Raw genomic sequence first — 25,307 nt, 5'->3', positions numbered from 1 at the left:
AACAGGAAACAAGCTCAGAACAGCATAAAAACCAAGGAATGAAAAACTTGCTCTTCTGCAAATGCTTCAATCTTTAATGTATTAGTTTTAAAGGGTTTTCAATTCTGTCAGCTACATGAAACACACACTTTGGTTATGGTTAACACATAAATCTTTGGTTGCAAAGAACAAGATAAAAAGGAAAATCAAGCCACACAAATATAAGCAATGCAGCTGTTGCACATACCCAGGTTTGCAGTATCACCTTGCAAACAGTTTAAATATTTCATTGCTCTAAAACACAAAGAGGGTGAAGAGGAAATATATAAAAGCAACAGTATACAAAATACACTAACAGTTGTTCCTTAGTTCAATAAAGATTTAGCGCGAGATAGTCTTGGTCTGGTTACTTTCAAACTGAATTAAAAATAGCCCGGTATTCCTCAGCTAAGCTTCACTATGTAGAGGATGAAAAAAAAAAAAAATCCTTCTGCAACTCTACACTTTATCAAAAGCTCACCTGTCATTTTGTGTTATCAGGTCAGAAAAGCAATACAGGTACCATGGTTTCTTTAAAAACAGGCTTCCTTTACAAAAATAAGTATGCCTGCTACCCAGGGCCAGCAGCATTGCCTCCACCAAAGCTACTCTTGCCAGTACAATCCAAAATATATCTTAACCAGGTGCACAGTATCACTATACTCGCACCAGTGTCACCTGAAAGCCCAGCCAAGGGTCTGAGCTCTACAGCGCTCTTCAGCACACTGTACAGATACAATGACTCAGAGTAATTTTTTTCTTACAAGACCTTATATGGGCAACATTTAGCATGATCAGAAATTTTAATTCTAAAGAAATTTCAGTGTACATACAATCAGCACCAGCTACAGTTGCAATTCACTGATCTTTCAACCCTGTTGGCAGTCTTCAGCAATAGCTGTGGCATGGGGACACTGTGTCTGATCAGGTAAAAGTCCAGCCACCTTCCCACCAAGGCAACAGCTAGGTATTCTACTGATGCTGCTGTAGAAGTCGCAGCTTCTGCTGCCCATCATTCTTGTTTTGGGATCAAGACGTGACCATCTTCCATGTCTCTCACCTAGGCACTTTTCAAGTTCACTAGGTTCATCTACAGTCAGGTGACTGATCTACAGCCTGTTTCTCACTCAAACAGAGATCATGGATGGGACGGCTACACTGGCATTTCGCTTCTGAAAACACAGGATGGGTGAAATAGGTAAGGAACTATCTGAATGAGCAAGAGGAAGAAGCTGCCCTAGGGGCTGTGAGAAGCTGTATCAGTAGCTGTCAGGAAGGCTCAGACTCAGGTAGAGCCAAAGGTTCAACCTGAAGGCAGCAACTTGGCTCAGGGCATGGCACAGCCCTGAACAGGTACTGGCAAGGCTTTGGCAGGACAGTTTGGCTCCAGAGAAGAAAGAGGAACATGAGCAGCCCTGAATTTAAACTCTGCAAGGCAGTTTGGAACCAAGGCTAAATCCTGTTTCCCGCTGGTAACCTGGGAAGGTGTTACTCACATGCTTCAGAGAGATGTCAGGAGGATAAATGAGTTCACATTTAAACTATGAAAATGAAAAGTACTGTATAATTATACTAATATTAAACCTGTAATTAAACTGTGTCAGTTTATAGACATTAAACTAACATATTATCTCATTCTCTCCAGCCTCTGGCTTCTTAAACTTCTGCCATGACTGGTCTCTGAAATACACTTTACACCATGTACATACAGTAAAATACAATAAATGAAGTATTTATAGCTAGTATACAGACACAGACATATATATTTACTCATGCTCTTTCACCATAATTACTAAATTGCAATCTCAGGAGTTAAAGAAGGAATATTGTGCACAACTGTTTGTGACACTGAACACCTAATACTATTTGAAAACAGGGTAAGAACCTTTTATATTTAGGGTCACAGCAGGTTGCATGTTAAATACAATCAAGTCACAAGTTCTAAGAAGGAAAAGCATTTAAAGAATAAACAATTTTTTCATTTACATAGCAATTTAAAAGCAACTGCTTTCAAAATCAGCAACCATGTTCAAGAACTGGTGCTGTACATGGAGAACATAACCTCACAAAAAAGAAGCAAGCAGGGACCAATGACTACAAACAGAGTAGGAGATTCTTATATTGCCCACTACTTAGGTGCAGATCAACAGCGAGATTTGGATAAAACAAGGCAAACTGCTTCCTTGATCGTTATTTCTGAATTATCCCAAGAGTTGACTTCAAACAAAAACATGCCAAATTATTCACTCATAGCCACCTGCACTGATATTTTCTTGGGCTTTCTAATAAAAATGCCATTAATTTAAGTATACAAATGAACTATAGATCAGTTATATTTTATTAAATGTTATCCCACAGCAGCATCAAGGAGAAGATATGGAAAAAATTATTACAAATAAAAAGCATGACCTAATGAGTATAATGTGAAGACAGAATGAAAGAAACCTAGCTAGAAACAATGGCTGCTATATGCTGATTCATGACAGAAGAGTGATTGATTTTATAAACTTAGTATGCTTGAATTATTCTAAACAATAATTAAATAAACACAAAGAACATTAAAATAATGATTCAAAAATACTGTTATGCCTTTGATTACCTAAATGATTCCAAGTTAAGACATAAGTCATGTAACTTCAGGGCTTTTGGATAAAGTATTTAATTCTAAATTCCTGTTCAGCAGCTCACAGCATCAAAGAAAAACAGCAAATGCTATCAAGCTGTCAGTGATAACAGCACAAAATGTGAAGACTATGCTAAGTTGCTGAGGAAAGTTATTAAAATCCCAACGAGTTTTTCAACTTCAAAAAATTCTGCAGACCCTCTGTATATATAGCCAAACATGCTGTATTATCTCTTAACGATATCTAACCTCTCCCTGCTAAAATCCATATCTCCCAAAAATCCACATCATCATACAGCATTAAGTTTCAAAACTTATTTGTATATGGCAGACAGAAGAACTTTATCAGTAAGGATAAGCATTCTTTATTTTAATTATCTTCCATATCTTTTAATAAGATGTCATTATTTTCTGTGTAACAAGTTTCATATTTATATTTAATGTATCTGAAAAGACCTTTCCTAAAAACACTAGTTTCATAAATTATCTTTTCATGTCACTATGCAGCTTCCAGTCTTTTCTTTTTCACATTCTACTACTTTTTAACTTTTACTTGGGCTTCTTAAATTTCTCTAGTTTTGGCTACTCTTACTTTTACTTCCTTCTGAAATCTGGCTCACCAAACAATTCTCATACTAAGCACTGAAGCACTTCACTTTCGTTCTTCTTGAACGGAAATCCACCTGCCATCTTCTGCATTCCTCTTTTGCAACTAGACTCTCAACCAATTTTGCACTTCAGGCAGTGCCACGTCAAAGATTCCAGAACTTGAAAACGAATTTATCATCTTTAATATTATGCATTCTCTTTACTAGCAGATCAGCAATACCTTGTATTCAGGTGTACAGCCCTACTATACCCCACATTTTTCCACTAAATCCTTCATGATTCCAGTTAAATACATTTAATATATCTAAACACATACTAACGTGTACCTCCAGATTGCCCCTTTGAACTTTATAGTTATAGGAAAAATATTAGATTTTTTGAAATTTTCTTTGAAAGCTTTTTTTTTGGAGATGTTTTATTCTTGAATGCCTCCTCCAGCACTCCTAATATACATTAAAAATTAATGTTTGCTAGGATGTACCCACACTTGCCTCGACAAATGCAGAAAAAAGTAGAGAAACAAGATGCCTGTCCATTCATCTCAGAAGATGAATGTACTTCAGCTGCTTCCTCCAAGATCCTCCCTCTTAAATTTGAGTTCATTTGTATGTGGGTCCGTACTAGCAAGTAACTTTTATTGTGAGTTGGAGAATCAGATAATGGCAGATAGTCTAGAGAAATCCATATAGTTCCTCCAAGAGCAGAGATTGCAACAGCAGTAGTAAAGTAACAATTATGTAGGTCTGTCAGGCTATTCTTATTTAAAAACAGCAGAGCCTTTTTAACTATGCACATAAGAAAAAAACAATGCTAATATGGGATTAATATGAAAACAGACCTTCCCTCTCTCCCTCCACCCATGCTGCTGTTACTCTGCTATTTCTACTCAAATTCCCGTGGACATGGTTTGGCCTTCCAACCAATTTACTGAAGTAAAAGTTTCATACCTAAGAAAAGGCAGATCTAAGATGACAAACTCAGCTGACAATCTGTTGTCATCCTGACTACTCTCTTCCTAGACTACATTTTCTCTGCTAGAAAATTAACAGCGAAGAAAAAGTCTCAACTAAGCACGACCCAAAGCTTTATCCAGTAAGAGCACACACAAATCAAAATCCAGCGTGAAGCTAGCAATAGTACAAACACCAGTGAGGGTATCAGTATTAATACATGCAGTTGTCTTCAGTATGGATTACACGCCACTAAACTCCATTTTTGAGACCACCAGGAACGTGAACAGCTGCAGCAGTGTCACGTGAGAAAATCAGAACGTAGTATCTTCTCAGAAATAAAGGGTGGGAAAAACTGTTCAAAGCAAGACAGGTCTACAAGACAGTTTTGCACTACAAACTCAACATCTGGAGCACAGGAGATATGATAGAGTAAATGGTGATCATCAGCCTAAGATACTAGAATGAGAAACATTTCTTTTGGTTATTTTTTCATAGAGGGTTTCTTGATAACTTTATTATTTGCAATCTAAGGAATTTGATTAAAGAGCAGAAGAACAGAATTATGGTATAAATCCCAGAAGAACACTTTTCTGCAGAAGAAATTACTTTTTCCTTAAAAGAATTATGTCATTTTTTAGTATTGTGAACATGAAAAGAAATTCAGACCATGCATTCATGTGTCTTTTGCAACCAGTCTCTTTTGGTAATAGCAGTTCATTTTCTTATGCTGCCTGGATTTTCTGCTTTGGCTTTTGGCATTTTAGTAGAAAATAGTGACAGTAAACAAAGACATGCTGAAATCTCATTTATTAGGAGGACAGCAACACACGTAAGAAACATTTCAGTTTTGTGGATAATTTTAAACTAACCTACTGAAATTCACTTGAAATGTCATAACTGATCATCAACTTAGAATACAAAATAAAAAACTTTTTGCTCTTTTAAGTGATACAAATACCAAATCTTTCTCCAAAACTACTTAAAATAACAATGAGCAAGGAGATATTCTAACAGTAAAAAATAGACTAACATGCCTATGATTAATTTACAGACTTCACATTTATCAAATCTGCAAACAGCCTGTCATTTCTCTCACATTAGCCATAGTGTAGCTAATACAGATATTTATAACACTTGTCCTTTGTATCCCACCCCTGCCTTCTAATCCCACCCCTTTTCTAATCACCCTTAAATAAATCTTCTGTATCTCTCTCTTACCCTAATTCTTCCTTACCCTTAGTTCACTAATGTTCCAGTTTCTAACATCTCTCATATGATACATGCTTTCATCTCATAACATCTGATGATGTTCCTCCGCTGCTTAATGTCCTGCCTCTCCTTTATTTTCATTTCCTTTCCATGGTCACCATGACATTCAACAACTACAGCAACTGGCCTGCTATGGACACACCCCCATAACCCCCAGTGCCAAAGAAGACCACTGCTCCTGAAATTCACTTTCTTGCAGCATCACCTGTCTGAGCCTGTTGGGTCACAGAAGCACAAGGAGGAAATTGAAGCTGCAGATGAATTCTGTTACTAAAAAGACTTGGTTTTTTTCTGCCTACACAGTAGCCTACACATGGTTTTCTTTAACTTAATATTAAGCATACTGGTTGTGTTTGTATTGCAAGTTCTTTGGCTAATGGTCATGCCTCAGATATTTAACACAAGATCTGTTCCTGCCAATAAATAAATAAAAAAAAAGAAGATAATTTTATATATTAGGTAACTTATTCCTCCTCCATAAGCTGCCATTATAGCTCTGGCCACTTGAGAGGACATTTCTATAAGGTGACCTTACAGGAACAAAGGACTCTAATAAACTAGCTGGGTCACCTCAAACCCACAACTACCCACTCTCAGTTCAGCAGGGTCTGTAAAAAATCCATGTCAGAAGCCTCAAGTCAAACCCAGCACCCTTTAACAAACACAAGCTGTTCACAGCAAAAAACAGCCATTAAAATCCTGCAGCTGAGAGAGAATGAAAGATCAAGATCTTTGCTATGCTTTAACTGCTGCAACACCAATAGCAAAAAAGCATCAAAATACAGTTTTTATGTTTCTTCTAACATCATATATAAATCAAATCCAAAAGCTTAATAGAACTATATTTAATGCATGAAAAAAACAGTAACACCTACTTGCTTTTATGCTTAGCCATTAAAATGAAATTCCACAATCAAAGTGTCAGAAAACTAGTACGAAGAACAAAATAACAGATACCACTGGTAAGCTGACATAAGAGTTCTTTTAAGAAATATGGCTATACAAAGAACACCACTACTCAGTTTTTACCAGCTGCAAAAGACACACTTGAAGCAGAGCAGGTCACTTATTAACTGAACTGGCTACATCAAGCTTACTGGCCATGAGTTCTTTTCTCTATTCCAAAGAGTACAGTTTTCTAAATATCTTAAAATGAAGGTTCAATAGAAGAATCCTCTTTAGTGAACACCATTGAATCATTCAGAATAATTCAGAATGGAAGACAACAACTAGGCAGGTCACACTCCTGAATGCACAAAAAAGCTCAAAACCTATGAGGAAATGAAGCAAAAGGAAGGACAAGCATCAAACTCACCATGAACTTGATTGATTTCTGAATTCTGAGAAAGAATTTCATCTGCTAATTTTTGAGCAGTTGGCAAAACTTCTGTGTGGTGTACTGTGATCAAATACTGCACAAATTTTTGTAGCTGGTCTCTGTTCATTTGAAAGAGTGTCTCTGAAATGGGAAGATGCAGTTTGACCTGATCTGGCTTGCGGATCCGGTATAAAGAGAGTGCCACAACGTGGGCACAGTAAAATATGTCCTTGTTTCCACAGCTACAGGTCACTGAGGTAATCTTGCAACGATCAAAGCTGATAGCTACATTGCAAACAGTTTCTGGCTCCGATTGCATTGCAGGCTCTGTTACTGTGCCACTCAAGTGGAAACCTGTGCAGGGAAAAAGAGAACTTAATGATATATGTGAAATATTGTATTTCATTATCAAGAAAATTTTGTTAATGAAAATGATACCTCTCAAAGAACTTACTTTAATTACAAATACGATTAATCCTTTCTTCTATACATTACCTCTTTCATCTCCAATAAAATCAAAAGTGGAGTAAAAAGTTAATTTACAAGCCTTCTGCCATTCCATCACAACATTCATAGAAGTCTGACAGGAAGAGAATAATTTACTTTGTAAATGACAGCTGCAGAAGTAGAGCAGCACCTCACCAAGACCAATACGAAACTATTCACTAAATTGGCAGCAATTTTCCAAACGTCCCACCAGGGAGCCTGCAGCACCTACCAGCAAATTTAAGCATTCTCTCAATAAGTGAAAAGGAAGTAGTGCACTCTAGTGGCATGAACTCAGGTCCTAGTCTCAACTGACTCACTGACAAGTCATGTATACTCTTTGCTTTCACCTCTCCCACCACTGAACTCATGCTGAAGCTCACCATCATCCAAGTGACCCAGTAGAAAGGCTATGTTTGCACAGCATTTTGGACATGGAATCTGCTACAGTTACCAATACACACAGTGTGTCAGACTTGTAACACTGAATGAGACACATATGCACTGTTCCAGATGCATGTTCAGTCTTCATTATGGTCCTATTTTTCAATCAGCATAATAAAGCAAAAGAGCTAGGTCTGTTGAGTACTGTAAGAAGACATCGTATACCCTAAGCAAGATATTTCTTTCAGCAAACAAACCACATGTCAGCACAGCACAAGGTATCAAAAGCTGATGATTCAACCCAAAACCACCTGTCTGTCCAACATGAAGGCCCAGGTTTGGCTCTCAATGCTTTACCACTGAATAGCAGAATAAGGTGGCTTATTTTCAATTTTACATAAGCATGATACTGATTTCAGCTCAAGCATTGAGTCTGAGGTACAGATACAGGGTAATGAAATTGAATTTCATATGCTGTACCAGCATTAGACTTGGACAGTACATATTAAATCTGAGATAGATACAAGTAAGGTGTTTTACTACAAATACTTATCATGGAAACAATATAGACCCACGCTCCCAATGTCAAAAACTGATCTAATATTCTTGAAATACCAAAGAACTGTACTCCAGAAAGCATTATCACACGAAGATTAGACATGGGGGCAGAGGGGGAAGGAATATAGACATAGCTCTAATCCAAAATGCTGTATCCCAAATAATTTTTTAAAAGCTCTTAATCTTACAGGGAACAAAAAGAAAAATCCCTTATGTTTTTCCATTTGTTTATGCTCTGTGTTTCAGAGCAGGTTATGCAGTCAGCATCACTGCAGTACTCCCATATTCTGCCCTGAAGAAGGCCATATGCGCATACTAACACTGACTTTGCAATGGGATGTTTGCCACACAGTTAGGAGTCAAGGCTGAAGAGGCAGTCAATGTAAAGCACACAGAGAGGAAAGGCAGTGGATGAACAAGACCAGATTCAAGCAGTATTCTTGCTCCCATTCACCCCTTGTTGAAAGAAAGGGAGTGGAATTGCCTCTCACATCATAAGCTCCTTCCTCTGTCTTTCCTTTTGGTTTTTAAGCAGTCCCAGCATGTTCCTTTAAGTGCCTTCTCTCAAAAAGAAAGGCTTCGTTAAAGTTTAACCAGCTCTATTTATTTCTGGTTTATTCTCAGTAAGTAGAAGTTGGATTGGTGGTCCCAAAGAAAATACATGCAAGACTATTTAAATTCCACTTTCCTGTGAAGCATACATTAAAAAAAAAAAAAAAAAATCTATCTGTAATCCATGAGCTGAGGAAAAGTCTAACACTCAACACAAGAGCCTGATCCTACCCCTTCCCACTCTTTGTAAATACCTGAACTTCTATTAATTACAGTAGAAAAACACCCAATGAAAGCTTTTCTATTAAACTGCTGCAAAGTAATAAGAAAACAGATCAACCAGCTACTCTAACAATATTACCACTTCCAAATTGTGAGTACATTTTTCAAACATTCAAGCAAGTTAAAACCCTTCTGGAAACATGAAGATTTCCAAAAATACTTTTAAGAGCAGGCTTGCCCTTAAATCTGCTCAGAGAAAAACAGAGGTCATGGCTCCCTCCTTACTGAGGGCTTTTTATTAAGAATTAATGTTGCAAGCACTAAAATTTAGAAGCCTTTAGAAACACAGATATTGGTCTAAACAATGACAGCACTAATACAGTCATCTTACTTAACCTACCCTTCTTAACTTACCCTGAGTTTAAACAAAAACACCTGCTGCTCTTGGAAGCTAAAGATGCAGCTCTGTATTAACTATCACACCAGGATATGCATTAGGATGCATACATCCTAATTGTGAAACATTGCTTTCCTCCTCTTTATCTGTCTGCATTTTTAAAGAAAGAAATTGTTGTTAATAAGTATGACTTTTTAAAAGTTTTAACCATATCAGAAGAAACAATTCAGGAAATTTCAGCTCAGCAGCACTGGTAAGGCTGTTGTAATTTTACCTGCAAGAAATCAAATTACACCTTAACCACTGACCCTCAACATTGCAGAACACTGAACACATACCTTTAATTTAACCTAACCATCTAATATTCTACTAAAGTACAGAAAGTTTAAAGTAGCAGGTAAGAAGTTGAGGCAATGTGCTTTGCTAAAAAGCGTTCACCAGCAGTAAATTACAGCCTGTCAAGAAGAAAAATGTTACATGCTCCTAGAAAAAGACAAAAGGAATCACCTATGTGGGGACTTGAAAAAATGACATTTCACTAACAGGTCCAAAGGAGCAGAAAAGGTCTCTTCAGCTAAATCCTGCAAGCCCTCATCCTAAACAAATACTTCCCTTCAAAGGGAAAATTTCTCTTTTATCCAAAGTTACAGAACCTTTGCTAGAAACACTTATCCATCCTAAACAACTCCAAGAACAATGGTATTTCACTTTTTAGTTAAAGAGCTCATTCATTATTAGCTAAGGACAACAAAAGAGTTGCAGGCAGAAAAGTGTGTTCACTACAGAATTAGTGAACTATTTATGTAACAGGCATATTTCACCTTTTCCTTTAGTGGTGACAGTTGGAAATGTTTTACTGTTCTCAAACCAGCGTGTGATCAGTAACTCAAGCTCAACTGACATGTCCGACACACAGAGGATTTGCATTCTGCAAAAATGTGTTTAGAAAAGCAGATGAAGCACTAAGACAATATATAAAACAAAGCTCTTTTACAAAATTACTTTGCTTCTGTTCAACACTCACTTCAAACACACCTCAAATGTTATTTAATAGCCAATAAAACAGTGTTCTCAGCTGTCATACGTCTGGAAGGGAACTGCGCCAAAGTGCCATCAGGAAGAAAGCATTTGAAAGTCTGTGATTCTTCCAAAGCAACTTTCGCCAAAATCTGCTAGACAGCATTCAATCCGTTGACTAAAAATATTCTGGGACTTTAATGCCATCTGATAATTGGAAATTCACACTATAACAGTGTAGTATTTGCCAGCATAAAGATATATGCCTGTCATAACAACAGCAAGAAAGAATTACCACTTTAGAGTAAAACAAAAGCAAGTTCAAACTTTAACACACTAAGGAGTAGAAAAAAAAGCAGTGTCACGTGGAGAATCAGCAGCAGGTAGGCTTTAATTACTCAAGTCAGAAGCAAAATTTGAAATAGTGAGTTTCACTACCTAATAGGATAAGTAGCACAGTTACTGCATCAAAAAAGCATCATTAACAACATCTCATGAGCTTAATTAATCTCTCATGTCAATGTTAAAAATCATCATCCTCAATATGCCCAAGTCCAAAGAGGCTTTGGAAATTATTTTGAAAACATGCAGACCAAAATGAACAAGAACTCTCAGAAGTAGCCACGTAAAATGCTGGGGGTGGAGTGGTCTATGTCTGTGGGAGTGGTCTATGTGTGTGTGTGTGTGTTCGGTCAACAACTCCAGTGGCTTTAAAAAACAAAACAAAACAAAAAACAAACAAACAAAAAAAACCCACCACACCACCCCAAAAACATAGAAAGAATATTTTAGGTTTACATTTGCAATTGAGGGATTTGATTGAAACACATCCATAAATCACCACTGGGTATTGTTTATCTTTAACAGAAAATATAAAAATGTCAGAACTGGATTACAGTAATACCCCAAAGCTTAAAAACTGGTGCTCTTGATTAGCTTTCTGTTGTGCCTTTTGAGAACGCTGCCCATGCCTCATCCACTAGGTATACATTCTCATAAAATCAGGAAGTATACTACGAGATGTGTTTGGAAATGAATATTCTCCTTAACATTGATCCACTGACTCTTTTCCCATGAATACATACTGCTTGCTAGTCAGGAACACATATGAGCTGTTTTACTTTCACAGAAGACGCCAAAGAGTCCATCAGATTAAGTTACTTACTGAGAAAAAAATGGAAGAGCTTTTCCTGGGAGCTGGATAATTCAGCATGCAAGACCTACACAGGCACCTCCCCCACATACAACTTCACACTGGTTGTCAGAATTGTACTCTCTGTCTTTAACAACCTTTAAAATAACTTGCAGACCTACCAGTTAGGATTTATTCAGATTGCTACATTACTTGGCAAACACATAATCACTGTGTAAAGTGTAAACACCTCTGTTTCATCTTGCCTACCTAACAACAACAGACAGAAATGCTTCTGGAAAGTAGTTTCCAAGCATGCCAATTAGCTATTTTTTCATACTTATATCAGTGGTTGCATTTTTTTTTCCCCAAGACAAGCAAAAGTCTAAACTATGTTTAGCTCATTCAAAATTTGTCTTTTTAGAAGTGGTTTTCCTTTGCAATGGTAAAGTAGCACTCCACATTCAACTCTGTCTGAACTTTGGAACATTTTAAGAACGTATCAACAACATAGTCTGAAATTATTATGAAGCAAAATTTTGCATGCCCTCTTAGCCTGAAGCTAATTTTAACAACTTCTTCATTAAACAGATAAAACATTGATTTAAAATAAAAATTATTCATCCATCATGTCTTAAACACGTCAATCCAAAGATATTAAGGAGTTGGAAAAGAAATTAGGAGCAGTACATAAGACGTTTACTGTTTCTGATCAATGCATAGAGTACAGACGAACTTATGTTTTGACATCATTGCCACTATAAAATTACCATTACCTCTGCACCCAAACGCTAACTGTCTCAAGGATCTGTCTCAACTAATCACCTGGATTCCACAACTCCCTTTCATAAAGACAATAATCAAGATTTGGTATTCCAGTACTTCTGCAAGCAAGACAGTGGGAGTAGCATTAAGTCCACGCACACAGGACATGACAACTTGAAGGTCCACTAGCACTGGCACATTTCCAAGAACATACACTGCAACAGAGGCAGCCATAGTGACCTGAACAAGATTTATTTGTCCCAACACTGAATTCAGTAGTCGCATTTAAAAACACCAATCTTCCAGGTTTTCCAGCCCAAACCTCCAAGTCTACTGACTGGTCAACTATTTATGCCTGTTAGACAAGGGCCTCCAGTACCCCTCCAAGCCAAGTTTGATCATACTTTTGCTGCTCAAAAGCAGCCATGTATCACTGCAGCCCAAGAGTCATGGATGTCTGTGGCTAAGTCCATCCAGACTACTCTTTCCTGTAAAGAAGAAAAGGCTGTGCAAACAGCAAATAACAGGAAAATGCCTACCACTGCCCAACAGCTGTATCAGATCTGGACTGGGTTAAGAGATATGCAGACTGCAGCAGCTCATGCTGTCTGGAACAAAACATGCACCAAACAAACATGACCTGAAGGTCTCTCAAGGTTTCACTGATATCCCTGTGGTTAAACAATTTGCAATTCAGCCCACAGGAACACCATATAAACTACAAAATGGCATGTTCATCCAGCACTGCTAATAGTCTCAGATCATGCCTCTGCAAAACCTCAAAGCTGTCTCTATTTCAACTTATTTAATACAGATATAGTCAAGCCCATTTTAAGTGTTTCTAGCATTAGACTTTGTAGACAAAGAGAAAGTAGCAAAATCTTGGTATAAGAAAGAGATATATTTAAAATAGTGCTTTCCAGACAGCAGTAACAGAGACCTCCTCTAGCACAGTGATGCTCAAACTGTGATCTAGAATGTTGTGGCAAATGATGCTTATGGCTCACAAAGCAGAAGCAGAGATGAGGCAGACAAGTCTCATCCCTTAAAGGCTAAACACAGTGCCAGGAATCACTAAAACTGTGAATGTTGATAGTCTTGTGAAGTCACGAGGGTAGCAATCCATGGCTACAGGTCACCTTTCTCAGTATACAAATCAAGTCTTTTCACTGGTTTGTTTAGTTTTGTTTTCCGGTTTTGCCACGTTGTTTGGTTTACAAAGGGCACCAGTTTGAAACAAACTATGCTCCTCTATGCTGTAAGTTTACCATCTCCTCTTTCAATACCACACATCCTGAAAGCACCAGCAAACAAACCAAAAAAATCTCAGTGTAAGCCTGGAAACTCCAAAGCTAATGGATAGCTAAGTACACATTACCGGGAGAAACCAGCAGCTAGAAGATTTATTTATATACATGCATTTTTTTCTAATAATATAACCCACAGAGATCACGTGACAGCAATTTAAAAAAAACAAGAATGTGAAGAATTCATAATCTTTGTACAATGTGGGTAAATTAACATTTCGTGATTTCCAATGAATGGAATATTGTAATTCTCAAACTTTTCAGGAAGACTTAATAGGCTAGCTGAGGTGAGAGAAACTGCCTGGGTCTGCCATACAGCAGCTTGCTCCAGCAAAATTGTGAAATCACAGCTACCAAAACTACTCTGATGCAGAATAAAAACAGGAAATAAATTTAAAATTAAGCTGAGAGGAACAAAAGGGTAACTAACACACAAGACAGTTGAAAGAAGTGTTCGTTTTTAATGCCCCATGATGTCCATATCATCCTGCTAATGTACACTTAAATATTTATAGAGAAATTTTAATAGAATACGAATGTAGGCCAGCAGCATACTCAAGTTTACATTTATCCACAACAAAGGCTAGAAACAAATGGTTAGAAGCTATTACCAATCTACATTTAAATTTTGATAAATAAACCTTTACTCTGCTGGCAAACCTCACAGGCCTATGTTTATTGCAAGGGGAAACGCTTGAGACAGGAGGATGTGCCAACTGTCCACAGGGAGCTGCACCGTGAGAATACACTGAGAGTGCCTAAGAACAAGGACTGATTACAACCAGTCTTTACAGCAGCAGCGCCAAGATATTTGTTACTAGCTTTCCAGGAGGAATTCCCTCCTGCTGTGATGGGGAGAAGCTGACATCTTTCCTGCAACCACCAGGCAGCAGAGATTCCTCCCACAGCCCAAGGAATCCATCTCCCATTTCTGCTTTTACTAGAACTTTGGATTTTAATCACATTTGCAGGGAGAAACTATTACGACTTGCTAGAGCCCAAGTAAAATATCACATGAGAAAGTGACTGTAAATGACTAAGAACAACAAAACTAAGCAGACTAAACCTTCCATTAAAATAACCTTAAAGCCATACAAGAAATACACTGCTTCCCACATTCAGAAAGGTAAATATCCAGAGACTACCAGTTATTTTGAACAACTCAGAGGATGCCCTGCCTGTCAAATAGAGAGAATGTGATTGTTTTTTAAAGTTACTGTTTACTGCTTTATTGCTAAGAGCAGAAATTGTTGGTATTGTATATCAACAGTCAAGGTTTATCTTCCACAAATCACCTCTCTCCAGAAGAAAATAACAGAAATTATGTGAAACTGCAGAAAACCTTCAGAAGACCTACTAATTTAAAAGGGGCAGCAAGAGGACAAATCCAGAAAAACAACGGGGTTTTTTTTGGTTTGGTTTTTTTTTTGTTTTTTTTAATTCCCCTCTGTCAGTTCAACCACATCTCTGCCCTATCCATATTTCTTATTGCTGCTACCATGTGTTCGTTGCTTATGCTACACAGACTGTATCGGCTGCACTTTACTGTCCAAAGTTAGGGCTCATCTGTATTAGTAAAGCATTATTAGTAGTTGTCTACAAGGCTTTTCAAGTACAAACTGAATTTGACTAACATAGGCCACAAAACAGCACAAACCTCAACAGAAGATGTGGGAAAGCAAGATGGAAAAACCATGAAAATTACATCCTGTTTGACTCATTGCTTTATCATCAGGAAAAACTCCTTTTTTCCTTACCTCCTAGGTAAGGGGGTAAGAATTAATCAGATTTACCAAATTAATCAAATTTGTATTTTTTAATTGCAAGTAGATGAAATCCTAAAAAGGAACATGACAGCAATCACCAATGTAAACTTGGAAAGAAATTTTTGAAATATTAGAAAATTACTTCTTCCTGGAAAGAGTGCATCTGGATTTCGACTGCCACACCGAGTTTGAAAACCCATCTCAGGATGTCTGAGACACAGGCATCCTGCAGTAAAAGGTACTTAGGTTGTTCCAACAACAGAAAACATTTAACTAATTGAGTAATCTAAGACTGCACTCTAACAGTTCAAATCTAGACTATGCAAAAGCATAAGCCAATGTTATTTTGAATCTAAACTAACCTTCCATCAGGAAATGTTATATTTTGCCTAAAAGAGGAAACTACCACTCCCATTTCCATTACTAACTATGGAATAAATAATTTTCTTTTGTTTAGAAAGGGGAGAGGAAAAAAGAGCTCAATGCTCCACTTATGCCAGATGAAAAATGGCACTAAAAGTCACAGAATGTAAGGGAAACCCTTTCTTCATGGCCACCATTCTATTGTTGCAGTTGTTTACTACTAAAAGATTACAATGACAAGCATTCACAATGTTTAATTGCTTTATTTTTTTAAACAAATGCTTATGATTACTGCAGGATTCAAGTTGTTCACTGAACTGCTATTTTATCCATAATCAAAGCAGAGGTGAAAACAGAAAAACAGGCTTTTAAGTTTGTAAACAAAAGTCACTACACAGGACTTTAGGAAGGGTTCAGTTAATTTTGGGCCATAAATTTTACAAGAGAAATGTTTTCAGCAACTTCTTCAGGTCACCAGAGCATTACAAAGGATTCCAGCAAAAATAATGAAGTACAACATAGTATTTCCTGACAAAGCAGAGAAAAAGCCATGAAAACCACAGTGTTGAAAGAGTTCCAGAATTGAAGTCTAAAAATCCATCAATATCACAAGTGAGTCACCCTTCCATGGCTGAAGTCAACGCTGGGGGAACTGTGTTTTTTTTAACTCTCAAGAGCCAACTGCAGTAGAGTCACAAATGAGGACTGGAATCCCAAAAATACTACTGTAATAACAATAAAAGTGTTTTAAGGAAAAGGTCAGAAAAGGTCAGTTGTATTACAAACCAGAACATCCTTGATAACACTGGCACACAGCCTAAACCCACACAAGCTGACATCCTGTATGACATCAGGTTCTTGTAGTTCACAGTTTTTCCATACTGTTGCTAAGTTAGATCCCAATCAGTTTCTCTCCGTTGAATCCATTTCAACTATTATTCAACAAAATCAAATCAATATACAGTAGCCATGGCAAGAGCATCCCATTGCCAAACCTGGCTGGCAAGGCTTGCCGTAGCAGTATTTTTCCATACTGACATGCACCACCTTTCTCCACACATTGGGTGAAGAATCAATAGCCTTCATATAAGAAAAATAGATTTCCAAAGGCAGTAACAATTTTGAATATAAGTTGCTCACATATCTGTTTCTATTTATAAAATGGAAACGTGTTCTAGATCAAAGGGGACAAAACAGTAGTATGTTCCCAGGCCATAACTCCTTAGCATACAGAAAGGACTAGGAACAAGTAAGGGTAGGTGTGTGCAGGTAGGGAAGCCCTACGTACATTCTAAGCAAACATGAGCACATGGCTGTCCCTCAAACAATACAAATAACACTAGTATGCAATTTTCTTTAAGAGAATTTCTTTAAGAGAAAATTGAGAAGCCTACCCCTTCCTCTAAAGCTACACACTATTTCTTGAATTATCAAGGCATACCATTCTTCTTTTCAAAAGTCAAAAAGTTTTTTTAGTAATATTTAACTCTAACCTTTGGCCCTCAGAATTTTAACTGTTTAACCATTTTCTGATGGTTCATCAAAGGCTCTAGATAGTACATCAGCATGTAGCATATATGCTATTTAAGCTTTCATTAACATACGCAAGGTTGAACAATAAAATGCAACATAAGACTTTTTTTTCCTAATTCATGGTCCACACCCACAAAATCATAAAGCTTTCTAGACACCAAAAATTTGGTAGCAAAAAGTTTGGAAAAGAATGGGCATGGAGAACAAAAGCAGAACTGAATAAACAAGAAAGCACAGGTTCTATGACAAAGTAAAGAAAACAAACTAAGAAAGCAGAACAAATTTATATAGCATAATACAATTTAATTTGTCATTTATTAGGCAAGTTACTGGAATTCTGCATATTGTATTTCTGCCTAAAGACCAGGTTTTAATAGTATATAAACTATCTAATTGACAAACAAACAAAAAAGCATGTCTGGTAACACTTAACATTTATAACTTTCACTGACAAGCCAAGGAACACCTTAGAATTACCTTTTGACAGAGAAAAATGAATTAACTACACCACCACTAAAATTTCATTTTTATAATGCAATTCAGGGAGACATAAAAAGTGACAGAAAGGATGGTAAGAGTCTCTACCAATAAGCCAAGCTGCTTTCATGAGATGTCTACATGCTCCTAGTGTTAATTTTTTCCTGGGCCTCAATTTCTGATAACCTATCTAGACTACAAGTGTTTGTATTTGTGATAAGCTGCCAGGTGGTGTACTTATGGAGGTGTGGCTAATGCCTCATTTTGTTAGCTTTGGTTGCCTACTAAAGTAGTGAAGAACAGGACTTGCTGATGAACACGAAACCCAAAACACAAGACTAAGACCACTGCTGAATAGCTTTGTGACTCAATGTTGTGTGTTGCTTTTACTTATCTCAAACCAGACGCTGCTCTCATAGGGGTGCTAAATGTCCTTTTAGAGCAAAGTCTCATGCCTACAGGGCCACTTTTTGTGATAATGAAAGGGTCTGTCTGTGTTCTTAACTTTTATCACAACCTACCTAAATATAATCGGGACAGGGAAAAAAGGAAAATCACTCTAAATTCTTGAAGAAAATCATGTCTATTTGAACTGTGAAACAGATGCAAGTAATGACAGTGTCTGAAAAGCTGAACTGGAATTGAGCATCAAACATCAGTTGTTGATATTACTAAATAAAGGATTTTTTTCTAGCTTACACTAAAGACTAAATCCAGTGAGGTACTGGATAATTTCACAACACTACTGTCACGTAAGGTTGTATTGTCACAGCGCATCTAAATAGCAAGACACTGACAATGTATGTATGAATTAGTTCTCAGTGTTGTTCAATATACTTGGATTGAGAGACTTAGTATTATTTGAAGTAGTTCTATGTCACAATACGAGAGACAAAAATAGACTAGTTAAATTCAGATTCTAGCCTCTCTTACAGTGACAAAGAACCATAACTTGAAAACTTGGCTTAAGAGTGTCAGTATCCCAGTCTTAGCAAAATAAACTCAAATACTTCAAAAGTCAGGCTCCTTACATAAAAGTAGAGATTTATTTTCTTCATACTTGAAATCATTCAAAAGAAATTTCAAGTATCTAGAAAGAATGCTCTCATCTTGTCCCCTGCAACAATACTCCCCCAACCCTTTCTGAAAATGTCTCCTGCTTTCTCTGAGCAGAGAAATTAGAAGGCTTGGGTACTCTCTCAGAATTTTTCAGATTTTAAAATTATAACAATGTCCAAAACACATCCATTCATATCCTCTTCTGACAAACAGGAAACAACAGAACTGTTTAACTAGCGCTATTGCTTCCAGAAAGACAGCTATAATTTAGCTTACTTCACTATACCATGACAGACTGTGTAGCAGGGATTACTACTCTCTACATCTGACTTTTCCTGTTTACTTAGTCAAACAGGAGGCTTCCTCCTCTGATAAGGAGTGAGACTGGTATCATGAACTACAAGCATTATTAGCAACTTCCTCAGCAATCTGTCCTTTCCCTCTATGGTCTGAATCTCTGGATGAGAGTGTGCCATATGATCTATATGATATCTCGTCCCTTCTTAAGTTGTCCAAGCAAGTCTTAAAAACTAAAGATTCACAGACCTAACTAGGTCCTAACAAGCAATGTTTTGAGGTTAAATGGGGTCAGTTTCCTATGTAAATATTTAAACATTAGACTGACAGTTTTTAAAATACTTTGAAAACATGCAGCAGTATCAGCAATGAACCTGGAATACCCAGCCTGTTGGCCTCTGCTTACTTAGCAAGAAAATTCTGTTCCTCAGAAAGAAAACTCCTAGTTCTCACTCCTCACAAGACAAAGCTGATGCAAGCTGTACATGTGCTAGCAGACTCTTTCAATCTGTGACTTACATCAGGTCTGACTTACATCAGATCAAAAAGCATTCTCACATACTCTGAAAGAGGGGTGAGGGAATTAATTGCTCACCTTTTCAGTGTCAATTCTCCCATGCTTACTTGGTTTTAGTTGACCTACTGTTCTAGTTACACACATGAAAAGAAACAGAAGACAAAAGGACATCTACCATCCCTGATGAGGCAGCTAAACCAATCACCATCTCATCCCTGCAGTAAGTACTTCACATGCTCACTTGCCCCTCTCCCATAACAATTCCTTAATCTGAATACACACAGCCGAACATCTGTGCTGGTTTTGATTTTTGGTTTTGATCAACTGGCACAGCTGATTTTCCTAAGAAAATTGGGGTAACATGGGCTATGATTTTGGATTTGCACTGGCAACAGCACTGGTAACACAGGGATGTTTCAGCTGTTACTGAGCAGTGGTCACACAGGGCCAAGGCCTTTTCTGCTCCTCACTCACTGAAGCTGAGGGACACAGGAGCTGTGAAGGGACATAGCCAGGACAGCTGACCTCCACTGAGTATAAGAATATCCCATCCTAAACAACATGAAGCTCAGTATATAAAGAGATGGGAAGAAGGAAGAAGGAGCCACTTACAGAGTTACGGTATTTGTCTGCTCAAGCCACAGTTACATGTGATTTAGTCTTGCTTTCCTAGAGATTACTGAATATGTGCCTGCCCATGGGAAGTGGTGAATTAATTCCTTGTTTTGTTTTGCTTGTGTGTTTGGCTTTTGCTTTACCTAAACTGTCTATGCCTCAATTCACAAGTTTTCTCACTTCCATTCTTCTGATTCTTTCCCCTACCCCACAGGGAGCAAGTGAGCTGGTAGCTGTGGCTGTGTGGAGCTTAGTTACCAGCTAAGGCTAAACCATTACAGTATTCCTCTTTATGAATTTACCCCCAAGAGCTCAGAAATGTTGCTCCATTAAAAGCACATCCCAGCACATCCTGTTGGTTAGGGCAGCTGGAACACTCTACCCCTCCTCAGTCCCCTCCGGTCCCTCATGGACTATTGAGCTGAAATTAGCTATTCATTACATGTGAAGGAGGCTCACATAGAGCAGCACCCTGCTGCTAAAGACTGCTATTTTACACGTCAATTTTGCAACTATAGCATCTGCTACCTTACTAATATGTATATTTAATGCCACTGCATATAATGTGCAGAATTATTGTTTGTTCAGATACTACAAGCTTGTAAGTAGCACTATTCCATTTGAAAAACGTTGTACTTTTTTTTATTAGGTCTTCTCCCTGGTGTTCCTTCTAACAAGAGCCCCAAACAAGCTGCTTGTAGACTACTCCAGAAAAAAAACCCCATGACTTGGGGTGAGACAAGCTTCTGGCCTTCACTACTAATATAATTTAGTTTATTTCCTGGGTCTCACTCCCCAGGCTTTAGTTTTACATTGTTCTGATATGAAGGGAACTGGAAAGGGAATTTTATCTTGACAACTGGTCAGATATGTACTCCACACTACTCTTGCCACTGGGAATATGCACACTCAGAGCAGTGGCCTTTGCAACGGATTTTGTTCTTTGAACTGTAAGACACTCTAAGAAGTAATACTACGTTCCACCACAAGCAGCTATCAATCATTTTGTTCACAAAGCAAACTACTTCAGGGGCACGGGGGGAAAGAATATCAACGTTTTAAACTAGAGGGTTTAGGAGTCAAGTGTGGGACCAACACGTCAGGTTGTTTCATTCCTTACAGGAAAAATTTAGTTTGTTCCTAGGCCAAACGTCATCTTAATCCAATCTCATCAATCCTCCCCTAGACCTAAATTCATGGAAAAGTGATTATGAGCATAGTTATTCCAGGTAGCAAAATGATTACTGCAGAAGGCACTAGCACTAGCACCTGTAGTTGCCAGCTCAGATTTCAACTTGAATTACATACCTCCAAAGAACCTAAGTACAGGAATGAATCTACTCTGCATAACTGAAGTGATGCCCTCTTAGAAACACTACTTTAAATCTGATTTTGAGGAAGCGATAATCTGCTCTCTGTTAGAAGGCAAACATAAATTCAAAGCAAAGGAGGTTCCATAATTCTGAGCTAAAGCAAGCTCAACTAAGTGTTTAAGGTTATGCAAGTAGACATTTGCTCTAGAATTTGTCCACAGACCATTTTGGCATAAGAAAGATTTGGGAGTTGTAACAACACTTAAGTGTACCCACAGGATACTTTGAAGAACAAAATTCTAACCAGTCCATTCTCCTTATTCCAAGCTACAAATAAATCTACAGATGAGTAAGGAGTGGCAGAGACAGTCCTTACTGGCCAGGCAGAGCCCCAGTCTAATCATGCCTTTTCTGCTATGAGTATTCGATATTCAAATACTCTACTGTTTCAATATGAAAGGATGCCCACGGCTTTCCTAATGCTCCTTTATTTGCAAAGTAGATAAGCTTCACCCCAAAGGACAAAATGGACTCCAGTGGACTGGGCCTTTCTACTCACCCAATACACACAAGGGCTGCTCTGATGTGCAACTCAAATTCTGCCCTGAGAATCTTGCAGAACTAAGCATCATCCCTTTCTATCCTGAGAGCACAAAGGTATCACGAGGCTGACACAGGTTGCTGCCTGCAATGCGCTGCTGATGAGAATAACGAGAGCAGAGAAGACTGCGCCTGGAAGGAACTCCAGAAGGAAAGACCAACATCTGCTCCTTACACACACAGGCACACACACAGGATTTGTATGCCAGAACAGGAAAATTTGGTAAATCTTTTACATTTTGGGTCTACTTCAGACTTTATAGAAAGTAATAAGAATATTTTCCTTTTGTGTGTGTCTGTGTACTGCTACTGGAATATACAAAGTTTCTCTTTCTAAAACAGTAAGCTATTCAAACAGCCCATCAATACCTCACCAGATGAAGCAATGGTTCTCCTATCGGTGAGGAAGGACCATCACAGCTTGACATTTATAAAGCATATGAAGGTGAGCAGAGTAATTTTTCAAATTATGCCAGATTCAGAATAAACAAAAACAACAGAATCTATTTCTTCCACCACAGGCATATGTAACAATATGACAACCCCCATGTAGTCCACATGAAGAGAAACAATTTGAATACCAAAATAATGAAGCGGAACCAAGACACTTCTAAAAAAGACTTATATATATATATATATATATAAAACAAATTTTTTAAATTTATCTACACAAAATTAATAAAGCAGAAAAAATGGACCTATTATATTTTGGCATGGGAAATTTATTATGATTTTAAAATATCCCTGTCAGTGACAAAAATGGCTAGAAAAAGAATTCACTTTGTTTTTAAGAGTAGGCATGTCACTGTATGAACATTTTGTTTTGAAAGATGATGTTTACCTTTTACATGAGAGGCCAAAGCAAATTACAAACCTTCAAGAATCATGAAAAACAATACAGCTGAAGAAACCACCTTTTAAATTTTTGAAAACATTCTGAAAAAAAAACCAAAAAACTTGTCCAGTTGTCCAGGACATTAAGAGAAATGATCTTTGTATTTTCTCTTCAGTCTGTCTTCCAAATAAATGAATAGTAGAAAAGCCACAAGCATTATTTCTGTTTTCAGGTGAGTTTCAGGGATTTTGTTTCTCATTTAGCTGTCCCTGCAACCTAGTTGTTTACCACATTTAGACAAGGAATTTTTATATGACCTAATTTTCACAGTCAAAGTATTTCCAAGGGCATTCATAGGATCTATTGCCATAATGAAATGGTGGTTTAATTAAGTACAGAAATTAATACTTTTAAAATGCTCTACAATCTGAACAGGCTGAACATACTATTCCACTTGTAGTTATTCTTTTAGAGAAAATATTGAAATCCCAGTACACTAACCTGAAAACAAACTACTTAACCATTTTCTTTTCCTAATGTAATTACTTTATGCAAGTAAAAAAGCCGTAATAAAGAGAAAACATTACTTTGAATTCACAGCTCCTGAGTGGAGTTCTCCAGTGAGAAAACATCTTTCTTGAAACATCTTTCCTTCTTACTGTATTTTAAGGGTAAAGAAGAAACAGAAAACTACTGCAATACCACTAAGTACCTGTCCCTTCAATGACATCATGAAGTTTGTTTTGCTCTCTTTTCCTCAAAACTCGAAAGGCTTTGCTGGAAGGAAGCCTCTCATTCCAACATTTGGATGCTGCACACCACTAGTCACTACCACTTCAAAGCATAGAGAAAAAGCTTCTAACACACCAGAGGCAGTTGGCTAATGTTTGCAGCAACAGAGTATTATTTCAACTCATAATCCACAAAATTCATCTGCAGAGGGTGGGGTGGGCAGAGGGATATATTTCTTCCTCTATCATGGATTGCACAGCATCCCATTGAGAAATGAGGGTGAGAAGGCTCGACAGCAGAGTGGGCTAAGCCACAACCAGGCTGACAGCTATACTGAAGGGAATGCCAGTGCCCCTAGGCCCAGACAGGCATCAGGCTGCAGCTGCCAAAAAACTACTTCCTACTTGGTGCATTCTGACAAGCAGAAGTCTGTATGGAAATAGTTTGCAGGGCAGACTGACCCACCTCAGACGAAGGATGTCTAGCACAGCAGAAGGTGACCCAGCTAACAAAGAGAGAAGAGCCCCCACACTGCCACTCATGGCAGAGAGAGCAGCACAGCCTGTGAGTTGTTCTGCCCCCAAAGAAGAGCAGTGCATGAGGAACAGGCAGTCTAGACAGGATGGGGGGCGGGGGATGTGTGGCGTGTTTGCTTGCACTGCTCCACAATGCAGACTTTTCCCACATCAAAAGGAGGGGAAGGGAGGGGAAAGGGACAGGCAGCCTTTCAGGAAGACCTATCCCGCTTCCAAAAAAGACGTAAATCCAGCACCATTTTGCTCATGATACTTGCTTAATCTCTTAAAAAACTTTTTTGCTACTTAATAACTCAAGGATAGGATTTTTCCATACATGGGTCACTAAGAACTGAATCCAATTCATTAGTTCCCAGTAAGTCTGACTGTGTCTAAGTTGATGCCAAGAACCTTCCAGTCTATAACTTACTTTTAGAAACAAGACAAAACCACTAAGCTAACTGCTTTAATGCATAATGGGAAACAATTACCCAACAGATAAAAAAACAAAGTAACAGGAAGCTACCCTAAGCATCTACACCCTGCATTTCATCTTGTCTCTGTAGCAGCTCTCAGCCACACAACAGCTAGCCATAAGTACCAAGTCTGAATCTTTCAAGCAAGAAAATGGAACAGAGTAAGGGTGAGGAAAGAATGTACTAAAAAATTTAAATATTCACAAACTCAGAAATCATTTGCAACATAGTATTTAACAGTTGATTAAAATATGACTAACTAGGCTTGGAATAGTTATACTCATTCAGAGCACAAGCACATTTATTTAAGTAAATACAGTCTGACAGCAGTTTGGATCACCTATCAGAATGAATCAGCTGCAAGTTTAATAAGCATTATTTGTATTCTACATCATAGTCTATGTGTTCTTTCAAGCCACTGCCGTGATAACACATTTAAAGTCTTTCACTGTGTATGAAATCTAAGGTACCTAGCAAGACGCAGCATATTCCAGTTGGACACTATCCAAACCATATCACTCAACTTTTTAAATATTACTGCCATCTGGCTACTAGGCTTTGTTTACCAAAACAGTAGCTGTGCAGACATTTCTACAGCA

At 37.8% G+C, this 25,307-nt stretch overlaps 1 protein-coding gene across 1 annotated transcript in view; it reads right to left on the bottom strand.

The window, feature by feature from the left end:
- The window catches only part of ZSWIM6 (zinc finger SWIM-type containing 6), a 109,046-nt gene that overhangs the window by 41,809 nt on the left and 41,930 nt on the right, over positions 1-25,307 (bottom strand). The window contains exon 2 of the mRNA XM_066339907.1: positions 6,788-7,144. Coding sequence (XP_066196004.1) covers positions 6,788-7,144 — 357 coding nt within the window. The remainder of the gene's footprint in view (positions 1-6,787; positions 7,145-25,307) is intronic.

The sequence above is a fragment of the Sylvia atricapilla genome, chromosome Z (assembly GCF_009819655.1).
Source record: "Sylvia atricapilla isolate bSylAtr1 chromosome Z, bSylAtr1.pri, whole genome shotgun sequence".
Classification (NCBI taxonomy): domain Eukaryota; kingdom Metazoa; phylum Chordata; class Aves; order Passeriformes; family Sylviidae; genus Sylvia; species Sylvia atricapilla.
The sequence above is the reverse complement of the archived record's forward strand: the minus strand, read 5'-3'. Positions and strand labels throughout refer to the sequence as shown.